This window comes from Vicia villosa, linkage group LG4, assembly GCF_029867415.1.
Source record: "Vicia villosa cultivar HV-30 ecotype Madison, WI linkage group LG4, Vvil1.0, whole genome shotgun sequence".
NCBI lineage: Eukaryota > Viridiplantae > Streptophyta > Magnoliopsida > Fabales > Fabaceae > Vicia > Vicia villosa.
In genome coordinates, this window is record NC_081183.1 from 195,783,966 (window position 1) to 195,796,315 (window position 12,350).

General features: G+C 32.7%; 1 protein-coding gene and 1 long non-coding RNA gene across 2 annotated transcripts; one reads left to right on the top strand and one right to left on the bottom strand.

Annotated features, from left to right (window-relative positions):
- Positions 1–294: 294 nt before the first annotated feature.
- Positions 295–1,539, top strand: LOC131594208 (indole-3-acetic acid-induced protein ARG7-like). Its single transcript, XM_058866295.1, has one exon. The coding sequence runs from the start codon at positions 442–444 to the stop codon at positions 889–891; it is 450 nt and encodes a 149-aa protein (XP_058722278.1). The 5' UTR covers positions 295–441; the 3' UTR covers positions 892–1,539.
- An 8,698-nt stretch (positions 1,540–10,237) lies between these two features.
- On the bottom strand, positions 10,238–11,760 carry LOC131594209 (uncharacterized). Its single transcript, XR_009281310.1, has 3 exons — positions 11,619–11,760; positions 11,437–11,548; positions 10,238–11,290 (listed from the first exon to the last, which is right to left on the bottom strand). It is a non-coding gene; the product is annotated as an uncharacterized LOC131594209 (long non-coding RNA).
- Between the last annotated feature and the right edge of the window lie 590 nt (positions 11,761–12,350).

Consider the following 12,350-nt stretch of genomic DNA (forward strand, 5'->3'; position numbering starts at 1 on the left):
TTTTCATAAAATGAAAAATAAAAATAAATAATATTAGTTATAGATATAATTTAAAATAGTGATATTTTAAATTAAAAAAATTATGTATTTCTAAGAGTTGATTCATTTTAAGATATAGGAAATAGTAATTAATAATTATACACTGAGGGAGTACATTATAAGTCACTTCTAGTTCTAAGTGCTCACACTTTAGATTTTGAATATGCTACAAAACGACATATAGTAGTTTGTAATTATAACCAAACACCAAGGGTATTTTCCCAACCTCCCTTCTATAAATCATCAATCTCCCCCCACTATACAAAACCCCTCACAAACTTGCTTCTCTCTCTCTTTTTACTCCAGCATTGCAACTTGGTCAAACAACAAAACAACAACAGCACTGTAGAAGCAGCGAAAATAGCAACCTCAACAACGTACACAATCCTCAACAAACAAAAAATGTCTGCAAAATGCAGTAAAATCCGCCACATTGTACGCCTCCGCCAGATGCTACGCCGCTGGCGAAACAAAGCACGCATGTCATCCGCCAACCGTGCACCGTCGGATGTACCCGCGGGACACGTGGCAGTCTGCGTCGGAACTAACTACACCAGATTCATCATGCGCGCGACGTACCTGAACCACCCCATTTTCCAGAAGCTTCTCGTTCAAGCCGAAGAAGAATACGGTTTCTCAAACCACGGTCCTCTCACCATCCCCTGCGATGAAGAATTCTTCGAAGAAGCTCTCCGGTTCATTTCCCGGTCCAACAACGGATCGAACCGGTTCGTTAATCTCGAGTTTGAAGATTTTCAAAGACGCTGCCACGTCGGAATTAGAACTAACGTCGATTTTTGGCCTGAATCTCGACCGCTCCTTCATGGTCTCAGTGACAAAAATATTTGGTAGCGGTCCAACCGAACCGAACCAGACCGGTTGATATGGTTCTCACCCTTAGTCACCCGGATTCTAACTCGACCGGCATTTAAGTGAAGGTATCTGATCTCATCGTGACTCGAGTGATTAATCTCTGCAGTTGCGAATATCAAATATCAGATAAATTTAGGGTTTGATTTTTTACCCTAATTTAACTTTTTATATGGTGGTGAGAATTGAAAAATTTGAGGGATGAGAATATTTTTTGAAGCCATCTCAGTTGTATTGTATTTAATTTAATTAATGTGCATTTTTGCACAATGGAAAGAAAAAAGAATTTTACAATGCTCCGGGGAATGATATAAGGAGATGGCTAGAAGCGAGTCGTCCCGAGTTGAGATCCGAGTGAAGGAGGCGAGTTGAAGGTGATGATGATGAAGATTATTATTGTTGTAAATTATTGTGTATGTAATGTAATATTTGATTCATGTTCATGAAATGACATGGAGCTGTAGAGAATATTGAATTTTTAAATCTTATTGTACTTTCTCTTTCATTATTATTGAGTATTGAATTGAATACTATTTGGGGAATCTTTTCACGACTAAAAAGATAAGAAAATTACTTTTCAATATTTATTTTATGAAGTGAAATAAAATAAGTTAAATTATGATGTGGAAGTTGCAATGAGAGTAGCGGTTGTGGGAGTTGTAATGATGCAATCCCACGTGAAAGTAAGAACAAAAAAAGATTTCTGCTTTCACTTGCTATCTACTTTCTCCCAAGCACCAATCCTTCCATTCCGGTTTCTCGCGGCTAAAATGGTAAAAGGTTGTAGGGGCATATTTATAAAGTTTACACCTTGAAAATAATATTCTATACTACAATTATTTTTTGATGTAATATAAAGAGAGAGAAAAATAAACAAAATCTTATTTGCAATGTATATTAGAGCTGTCAAAATAAATAGTTGATATGGATGGTTCATATGGGTCGATTTAGAGTTTATGATAATTGATATTAGATTTGATAGGGTAAATTATAGTTTGATCTTTTGCAATTGCGATCTAGAGAAGATTTAGAATTATTTGATATCAGAACTGACTCTCGAATTAGATTAGATAGTCTGGTGAGTCGAATATTGATGGTGTAAAAAAAACACGAATTTGTGATTAATTGCTAGAAGTTACAATAATGCTAAATTGCAAAATTGGTCAAATTCTATTCATGTACCTTGGTATTTCAATTGGGTGAAATATTGGTTGATACTTGTTATGGAATTGTTCTGTGAATAGAATTAAAACATGTTATTGAAGTCGAAAAGCAAAAATGTACTCATCAAGATTTATTTGTTCCTTCTTCATGGCTCTCTTGCAATACTTATTTAAGTCTTTCTTTTAGGGGAAGTGAGTGAGTCGTAAAATGTCATGTGTCAATTGGGATGAAGTGTGTTTAGAATTTAGATAGAGAAGTAGGTGTGTAAATTTCCTATTTATAGAATGGGCTCAAAAAATTGAAAACAAAATGTTATGGAAAATTCTCAATACTAATACATATTTTTTATGCATTTTCTGACATTTCATAAAAATTACATTTTAATTTTTATCCATATTATAAAAGATTTTTTTTAGACTCATCATAATTTGTATTAATATAATATTTATTATTCTTTTATAAAGGCAATTTGGCATTAAAAATAAGTATTAGGGGTGCTCACCCTAATACAACTAAGGAAATCAAGAGAAACAAAGAAACAACTAACCTACCAACACAAACTAAACACCAACCAAGAACAACAAAATTACTTCAAACAAACTCCGGAATTGTTACACCAATCGAACCAAGAATTGTTCCTCCATTTTCTATGGAAGACATAGAATCAATTCCAAATTAAAACCTTAATAAAACTCAACACATCCAACTTAACAAGAACACTATCTTTGAAAAAAATAGAGTTTCTACAAGACCAAATGAACCAACAAAAAGCAAGACCATAAAATCAAAAGGAAAAGAATGAATTTAAATTTTGGAGTTTAACCAACAAAGTACTCCCAAAAGACGAAGCTTCAACTCCAATCCACACATAAAAATTATTCCATATGAGATTAAAAAAAGAGCAATAACAAAACAAGTGGTACACGTCCTCATCTTCTATAAAAACAAGGGACAAACCATATTGTGAGCACCTTCAATGATTTTTCGCTTGGTCAATTCTATTCTCGTAGGCAACTTTTTAAGAATTAACCTCCAACCAAAAATAATAATTTTGCTAGGAACTTTAGACTTCTATAAACAAGCTAACGCTTTTTTTAAAAGATTCCAAAATAGGCACCGAAAAACAAGATTCACTAATCCTCTTGTAGCGATCTTTAACCAAAAAACTCATATTTATGTCTCCACCAAACAGAACAATCTTCTTCATGAGGCTTAAGCTTCTCCCCATGCAAAAGCGATAACAACTCCTCTAACAACAAGGCATCATCGTCACTCAAAACCACCCCATTGAAGCCAATATCCCACACCCAAGAATCATTGAACCAAGACCCCGTCTCACCAACTTTAAGACAAACTGAAACACACTACTGGTAAAAAGAAGGAAAGAAGACTTCAGAGGATCCAAAACAATGATGTCTCTAAAAATCTAAACTCTTCCCATTTACAAACTTACACGAAATTATAGAAGAGAACCAATTAAAATGGGAGGCACTCAAAGGCGGAACTAAGGGTTGTGGTGGGCCACGACCTAGCCAAAAAAAAATTATACCATGCAAATTTACTATGTTACCCTAAAATAATATTATTATATGAAAAAATTTCATTCCATTTTAGACAGTCTTCACACAAAATTTCTCTAACGTAGTTTCTCCTAGTTTCACACATATCTAAATTTTATCTTCTTCTCTTTGCTACTTCTTCCTTCCTTCAGGTAATTATTATTTTTCTTTCATATATATATATATATATATATTATTGTTTGATTATTTTTTTAAAATGTATCACTTTCCCTAAACTCTATAACTGTATTTTCCCACTTTCCCTTAAAAATAAATAAAGTAATAGTTAAAATTGTATGTTTCTGATTATTGACTAGTATTTTTATTTATTTATTTTTGAGTGAGATGTTCAATTAACACAGGAGGTTAGATTTTTATATTTATACTTGTTAATAATAGTATTTTTGCATAGAATGTGAAATTGCTTAACCAAATCAAGTCGATCAAATACGGAGAGCTTATATGAGGATCATCCAAGACGGTTTCAAGAAACTTGGTTTGAAATCTTTTATTCATGGCTAGAATACCCACCTTCAAAGGATGTCGCCTATTGTTTTCCATGTTATCTTTTTAACAAAGGACCAAGTGGAAATTATGGATTTGATGCCTTTATTACTACAGGTTTTAGAGGTTGAAAAAAATGGGAGATGGAAAGAATTGTGCTTTTCTTAAGCATGTAGGGAAGGATCTTCACTCGACACATAACAATGGAAGCTTATCAAGACTAGTTAAATAAAGATGTACATATTGAGAATGTTTTCCGAAAACAAAGCTCAAGTCAAAGAAAAAAGAATCGACTATGTCTAAAGGCTTCAATTGACACTGTTCGTTGGTTGACACTTCAAACTTGTGCTTTTATGAGCCATGATGAATCTAGCGAGTCAAAAAACCAAGGTAATTTTCTTGAGTTGCTTAAACTCTTGGCATCTTATAATGATGAAGTAGCAAAAGCTGTGTTGGATAATGCTCCACAAAATGACAAATATAATTTACAAAAAAAATCAAGAAGACTCTTGGAAATTGTCGTTAGTAGGGTTAGAAAGCATATCCATGAAGAAATTGGTGATTCCAAATTTTGTATCTGATCTTACCTGATCAGAAGGGATCGTCAGGGCCTGCAACTATGATCTTTTGTGAACTAGGGGAGGGTGTACCTGCAAGGTACTCTGAAGCTAAAGTAAGAATGAGAGCAAGGAGAGAAAGTACAAAATAGGCGTGAAGGAGTGAATAATGAATACTTGACTCTCTAATGAAAGAGGGTATTTATAGCCCCCAACACTAGGCCAAAATTTCCTTATTTAGGAAACTGTCAGAATTCTACGTGGTAGGGCTGAGTCAGCAAGTGACTCATATTCTAGATGAGCATAACGTAGGGTTCGGAGGGAGTTGTTCGAATCCCTCGTAAGTGAGTTTGACCACGTGCTCTTCGTGTAGCATGTGGGTTGAACTCATAACAGTCGAAAGGGGAGGATCGTGAACTGGGCCTAGAGCATTTTTGGGCCTGCTCGTATAGGACACGTTGATTGGGTCTGCTCGGCCCAGACCAGAAGAATATCCTTGTTAATGAAGCTTGTGATGAGTCAAACAAGGAACAAATGACTCTTGTTTTAAGATTTGTTGACAAATTTGGTTTAATATAAGATCGGTTTTTTGATGTGGCACTTGTGAATGACACGACAACATTAACTCTTAAGAAAAATGTATGTGATATACTTTCTCGATATAACCTTGATGTTTCAAACAGATTTGAAGAATTTATCAACTATTCAAAAATTATGTTCGCATTTGGTTTCAACTAATAGGAATAAAATTTACTTCTTTATTGAAAGACTACTTTGTCTTATCCTGACTCTTCCAGTTTCTACTGCCACAATTGAGAGATTTTTTTCGTCAATGAAAATTATCAAGACTAAGTTGCGAAACAAGATGAAATACCGATTTCTAACAAATAGCATGATTATTTACATTGAAAGGAAAATTTGTGCATGTATTAGTTTATATTCTATTATTGAGGATTTCAAGTAACTCACTACACATAAATTATTATTTTAAGGTATGCAATTTATTTTTCTTGTAACTAACTTGGTACTTAAATTTTATATGCAATATAATTTTTGTATTTAATTTAAATACTCATCATACCTGCAAAAAATTAAGTCGGACTACAAGAAAGAATTATCATTTAAAATTTGACACTTTCACTTACTTAACAAAGCAAGATTGACCAAACCACAATATTTTACTAAAATTATAAGAGTTATGTTCATATATTCATATTTAATCATTTGAAATTTTATAATAAGTCAAAAATCTAACATAAAAAGTTCATGAGTTCACAAATTAATAAATTATGAAAAATGTAGTGTTAAATTTATAAAATTAAAGTGATTACATTAATTGAATTTTTTCTTTACTCTTTAAAGAAAAAATTAGAAAATAAATAATGAATTATGAATAAAAAATGAACAATAATTTAAAAATTATTTTTGTTTTTTATATTTATATTAACCTAACAGTCTAATCAGCTCTGCCCAGCTAATAGTAGTAAATTTTAAATTTTAACTCTTTCTATAACATCAAATTACACAAATCAAATTAATGGATCCAACCCAATTTTTCATCCCTAATTATATCACATTTTTCATCCAAACTACCAAATATATTAAACGAATAATTCATTGTAAAACATTGAAGGAAAGTAAATAAAAAAATTAAAATAGAAAAATTAAAATTATCAAGCCAAAATAGGGTGGTAAATGATAGCGTTTATTACATATCTTAATAGTATAAAATAATTTTATAATGTCGTGTAATAATAAATCAATAATAACTATACAAAAATATAAAATTAATTGTATTAATTGATAGTATAAAATTATTTTATATGATAGAATGCATCTTTTGTTTTCTCTTAATGATAACCAACCAAAATCATCCTTTGACCCCATAATGGGCTTGCATACCCACGATTGCCGTTCCAACTCATAACCCATTCTTGGAATCCTCTTTTGTTTATATCATTGGACTAGGCTGTCATTAATTTTTTTTTTTATATATATAAAGTATCTTTACAATTTTTATGATAATGTATAATTCTTTTGTTTTGACTTAATTTTCATAATTATTTTTAATATTTAATCACTAATGAAGGTCTTATAACATCATCAAATATTTTAAAGTTTCTTTTTCCAACGAGTGAGTGCTCATTTACGTGTTATTTTTTATCTATAAAAATGTCTCACATCGTTGCTTCTATAGCATGCACGTGCTTGCTATATATAGTAAATATTTAATTGTTTTGGGTATATGTTCTTTTAGCTGTTTTTTTTTTATTTAAAAATATTAAACTCATGTATAGTTCATGTAGAATAGATTAACCAATTTCACATTTGAACTCAATATTTTTATCATAAAATTTGTTATATTCAATTATTAAATTACAATTGGTATTTAAAAAACACAACAAAATTGCAACTAGTAATAGTTTTCCTTATCATAGTTTAGTTAATAAACGTTTCTATTACTTGGAACTTGGAACTTGCAAATAGCTCTAAAAACATATGCAAATGACCCAACTCAATGGGCATAACACCCTTATTCTATGGTCCATAATCCATTGTTTCCCTTTTCCTGTAAAAATACTATTTCAATGATTGGAATGATTAGAGTTCCATAACTTTGTAGATTAAATAGATAATATAATTAAATCCCAACATGTATTTTAATTATTAAAGAAAGTACTTGATTTGTTTGTTGACTGATTTTTTTTTACCTTTTTTTTTTTTTTATTTCTTTCAAATAGAAACTAGTAATTGGAAAAAAGAAATATTATGTGACATACTATGATATAACATAGGTGTCCACCATGCATGTTCGAAGTATTGTGTTCATTCATATTCCTTTGACAAAATATGTGACTCAACCAGGAGAATAAAAATGTCACTCTCATAAATAGCCTTTAAGCTTAAGGTATGTCACAAGATTTGAAAGAACAGTTTGTATGGATTTGGACACTTGATTTATGGTACAAGAGAAATCTTATATGGACCGGAACTAATAAGAAACATAGGTAGTGAAAGTGGAAATCATTGTCACTTATTTTTCATGTGAAACAAGAGATAGAAAAGTAGCACAAGACCAATTGACTAGGTAACATTTTTTGGCAGTAGAAAGCTTGAAATAGTCCCATCATTTAGAACATGGAATAGGTGGTGGTGACCCAAATTAAGTCAGCATTCCAATTTCTACTCATGCTACAAGGTACACTTAAGTGCCTATGAATAAGACATTCTATAAAGTGAATATCTAGAGTATGTATAGGATTCACCAAAATAAAAATCTAGAGAGAGTATATATATAGTGAAAATGGATATACCCTAGTAGTAAAATGTGACTTTGTGGATATACCCTAGTAGTAAAATGTGGCTTTGTGTAACATGCACAAGTTAGACGTGTCTTTCACCGTGAACAAGTCAGTTAATAGTGTTAAGGTTTAGAAATTTGATAATCTATGGGCCAACTTCAGTATTGCATTTAGTTATTGAATATGGTTCATAGACATAGAAGAGGGGTAAGTGTCTTTGTTATTCTATCTCTTTAAATAAGATGAAGATTTAGAACCAATTCTTGGTTGAAAGGAAGAAGGTCGTCTTAGAGGATCTAGTAAAATTTGATGAACACAAAAAAAGTTAAAGGATGATCAGGTGGTTCTTCACGAGAAAAAATGCCAACTTAAGAATGCTAAGAATGGGGTTAAACTAGAAACAACAGACATAGACCATGAGAAAAATGTTGTTGAAGGTCGGGTAGAACTTAGACTAATGTCATGGCGTTTGTATCAAATTCATGTTCCTTTTAATAACCTTTGATTTGTTTTGTGGTTGGGTTGAGAAGTATCCTCCCGGACCCAAAATGTAATTATGAACATTTGAGGGAGTTGTCTCGATCTAGTGGACTCCCATGCCATCTTCAGAAGATTTTCAAGCTTCATTTGTTCCTCCATTGGATATAACGTGCCTCTCATGTTTTGTCTTAGTTGGGTCCGAGGGGCGCCTTTGTTGTGCGTCATGTTCTATGCAGAAAGAATTTTTTGAAGAAAAAAAACAATACTTTCGTTATTGTTTAAAAACCAATTCATCCATAGGCTCGTAGCCATTACATTTTACTATAAAACCTTTTCAACTTAAATGTGTTCAAGTCCTTGGTACTACATCTCTAGTTAGATTTTCTTGCATGTACGCCCTTCGCCTAGTGTTGGTCACAACTCGATAGGTCCCTCTGAATTAGGAGCCAACTTTCTAGATGTTGCGCTCTTCTTTCCTTCGCTAGTCCTTATTAAGACTAAGTCTTCAAGGCCAAAAACTCTTGTTGGAATAACTACTTCTTGTACTTCAACGTCATTCTTTTCTTGATAATCTCCTCGCTCATTATGGTCTAATTATGGCATTCTTCAAGGAGGTATAACTATTCTCTACATCTTTCTTCATTCTGCTTCCTAGATTATAGATGCATGATCCTTCAACTTAACTCTCCTATTTTGATCAGTTACCGTAACAAATTACATAGGGTTAGTGTCTTGATTAGTGTTTGATTAATGATTAGTGACTCACATTTAGGAAGAATGAAACCCTCCAAGTAAGAAAACAAGAAGCAGTATGAGGGATCCACCAGTGTTGGCTATGCTCATTGTCCTAAACATCCCAGCTGCCCTTTGTTGAACAAGAAATACCAACAACAAATGCTTGAAGAACCAACAATGTTTTATTAGTATTATGAATACATCAGACAATACTCATGTTATATAGTACCAACTTACTCATGTTCTAAGTTCATAAACCAACTTCAAGTCCTAAAGCCTAGTTAATCACACAACTAGTCTCATCATTCACCACCAATGATATCATTTGGATGACATCCAGAAGAGCAAACAGAACCTAACAGCTCACTGCTAGTTTTATAGTCTAAAGCCAAATTCTCCCTTTCTGTAGCACATTCCAATGCAGTCAACATCTAAGAAACATGTGATGAGGTCATTGACGATTGACAGTAGTAACAAGGAAAAGTAAACAAGTAAATAAAAGCTATACACATTCCACTAACTAGGCGTATGCCGAACTAGTAGGTTGTCAAGATCGAGATCTTACCTAAGATCGGGAGAGAATAGCTAGATCGTAAAATATAAAATCGTAGTTAAGATCGGAAGATCCTACTCAATTATTTTTGTAAGATCGAGAGGGGGCAACAAGATCGTAAAACGTAAGATCGCAACAAAAATTGTAAGATCCTACTAAAATGAAAAAAATATAGTATATACTTAAAGTATTTTTACATGATATATGTTAGTAGGCAAGTGTATTTGTGAGAAAATGACTCTTTTTCTTGAAAAATCTAAACCTTACAGATGTCCAAATAAATGAAGCCATTTATTTCAGAGGCATTCTGCATGAGCAACAGCAGAGAAAATAAGAGCAAAAAAAAATACAAATATGAAGAATAGCCAGATTACAAATACATTACATATTTTACCTGGAAAATCACAAATTTTCAGCAGATAGATAGATAACATAGAAACAAGCTATTACTTTGAGTACTTCATGTGATTATTATGCATTATTGCTTCTTAGGTTGTTTACGTCACTTACACATGATTTCCTAAGATAGTAGTACTAAATAAAATGCAAATTCAATACTATCTAGCAAAATGGAAGACAAACAGCAGAGAAGGGTTGATTAATTGAGAAGATCATTTTAAAGAAATCTGTGATTGAATGTGTTAACCTTTCCAAAGCGGTGGATAGAACGCTCAACCAGGAAGCAGACAAAGACAGTGGATAGAATAATCACCCGAGAAGCAGACGAAGACCGTGCCGGTAACAACAGAGGCAACCGAACACGTAGGAGTCTCGGCCCGAGAACGGCCTTGCTGCACAACATGCTCCATTGTTTATTCTTTACCTCAACACTACACAGCCTTCAGTTCTAATACAAAAAGTTGAAACCTTTCAAAGAAAAAAAAGAAAAGAAGCACTCTTCCGATTCCAATGAAGAATACCCATATGCTCAAACACACAAAATCAGCATATATGAAAATCACATTGTATATAATATCAAACCCAAGAAAAGAGGGGAAGTGAAGATTTATGAGTAAAAAGACAACATAAATAATAAAGACAGAACAACATAATTAAGTTCACTTGATACTGCAAACACCTGAAGGAGTTAATAGAGTTACTACAACTCATTGTAGACAAAGTAGAAACACAATTTAAAAGGCAACAAAAAGACGTAATAATAACATGAGAGAAACTTAAAAGTAGAAACTGAAAATTGAATTGTGAGTCTCAATAACACCAGACTTAGGGTAAGTAATACAAGTGTGAACAAAACCATGTAAGTTGGTTCATCATCAAGGAAAGAAAGAGGCGTTTGACATAAACCAGTTCAAACATGTTTAAACATACCAGGAGGCGGCTAGTAAAAGCCTTACATACAACATCCATCTTTGTAATGACAAGAGAACAGGGAAAGATTATACAATGACAACTCAATAGATTCAATTTTTGACCCCATTGGCAAGGACAATCAATCAACTTAGAAAAAAATATTGGTAACTTCGGTACAAGCCCCCAACCAGACTCAGATTATGATCAATATCTTCCCTGCATAAGATAACAAAAACAAATCACAATTTGGATTTAATTGAAATAAAGAAATTACTTTTTTTTTGTCGATTGCACATTTTATAGAGATATAGGTTCATCATTTACAGATTCACATAATTCCTAAAACAAGGCAAGCGCATTACTTTTCTACAAATGAAAATTATTTGACAATGGCTCTGTTGGGGTGAATATCCTTGCGATCCAGTGTAAGCGGTTGTGCTGCAAGCGTAAATTTTCTTCTTTGCCTTTTCCACACTAAAATCAAACATTCAAAATTATACAATTTTTCCAAAATCTTAACCAAGTATAGGTAATGATCAAAAACCTGATGTTGAGACCCTTGGCACAAGTGTCTTCATAAGTACGAATCATTTCTTGGGGGTGAAGGTTTGTTGTCTTCATAAGTATAGATGATTAGGGATGGAGCCATCGCGGTGGTCGGAAGTAGCAGGGTTTAAGGGTTTTTTTTAAATAAGGCTAAACATCAATTAAAAAACAGAGTAAAACAAAAGCGGGGGACGGAACCAAAACCCGTTTAAAGATTAGAGAATCTAAAGAAAGACAAACCGAAACTGTTCTTAACAAAATCAGTTCTTAAAAAAAAGGTGTCACAGTAAAAAAGATTGAATCAGTAATCGTAAAACCGAAATTAGTAAGGGAGTCTGCACAAGTATTTTCTTCTCTATAAATGTGATAAACAACAAAAGATATATAAGAATTTATACTAACACAAATAATCCATCTACTTCGAATCTTTCAAGGCACCCTATAAGATGGATTGAAAGCCTTAATCACCGCATTTGAGTCGGATTCCAACCAAAGGTGGTTTTAATTGTTCTCATTGGCAAATTCAATGGGTAACATAAAACTTGAAAGTTCGACAATGACAGAATTTGAGACACCTAAAAAATGAGAAAGAGCTCCAACAAAAGTGCCGTTATGATCTCTAAAAATACCCTCGCAGACCGAAGTTCCTGGGTTATGTAAAGACGCACCATCATAGTTGGCTTTAAGGGGTTTTAGAGCATTTGAGAAACAGGGTTAAGAAGAAATCTAT

Coding starts and splice junctions, on each gene's coding strand:
- LOC131594208 (XM_058866295.1), top strand. CDS start 442: ATGTCTGCAAAATGCAGTAAAATCCGCCACATTGTACGCCTCCGCCAG.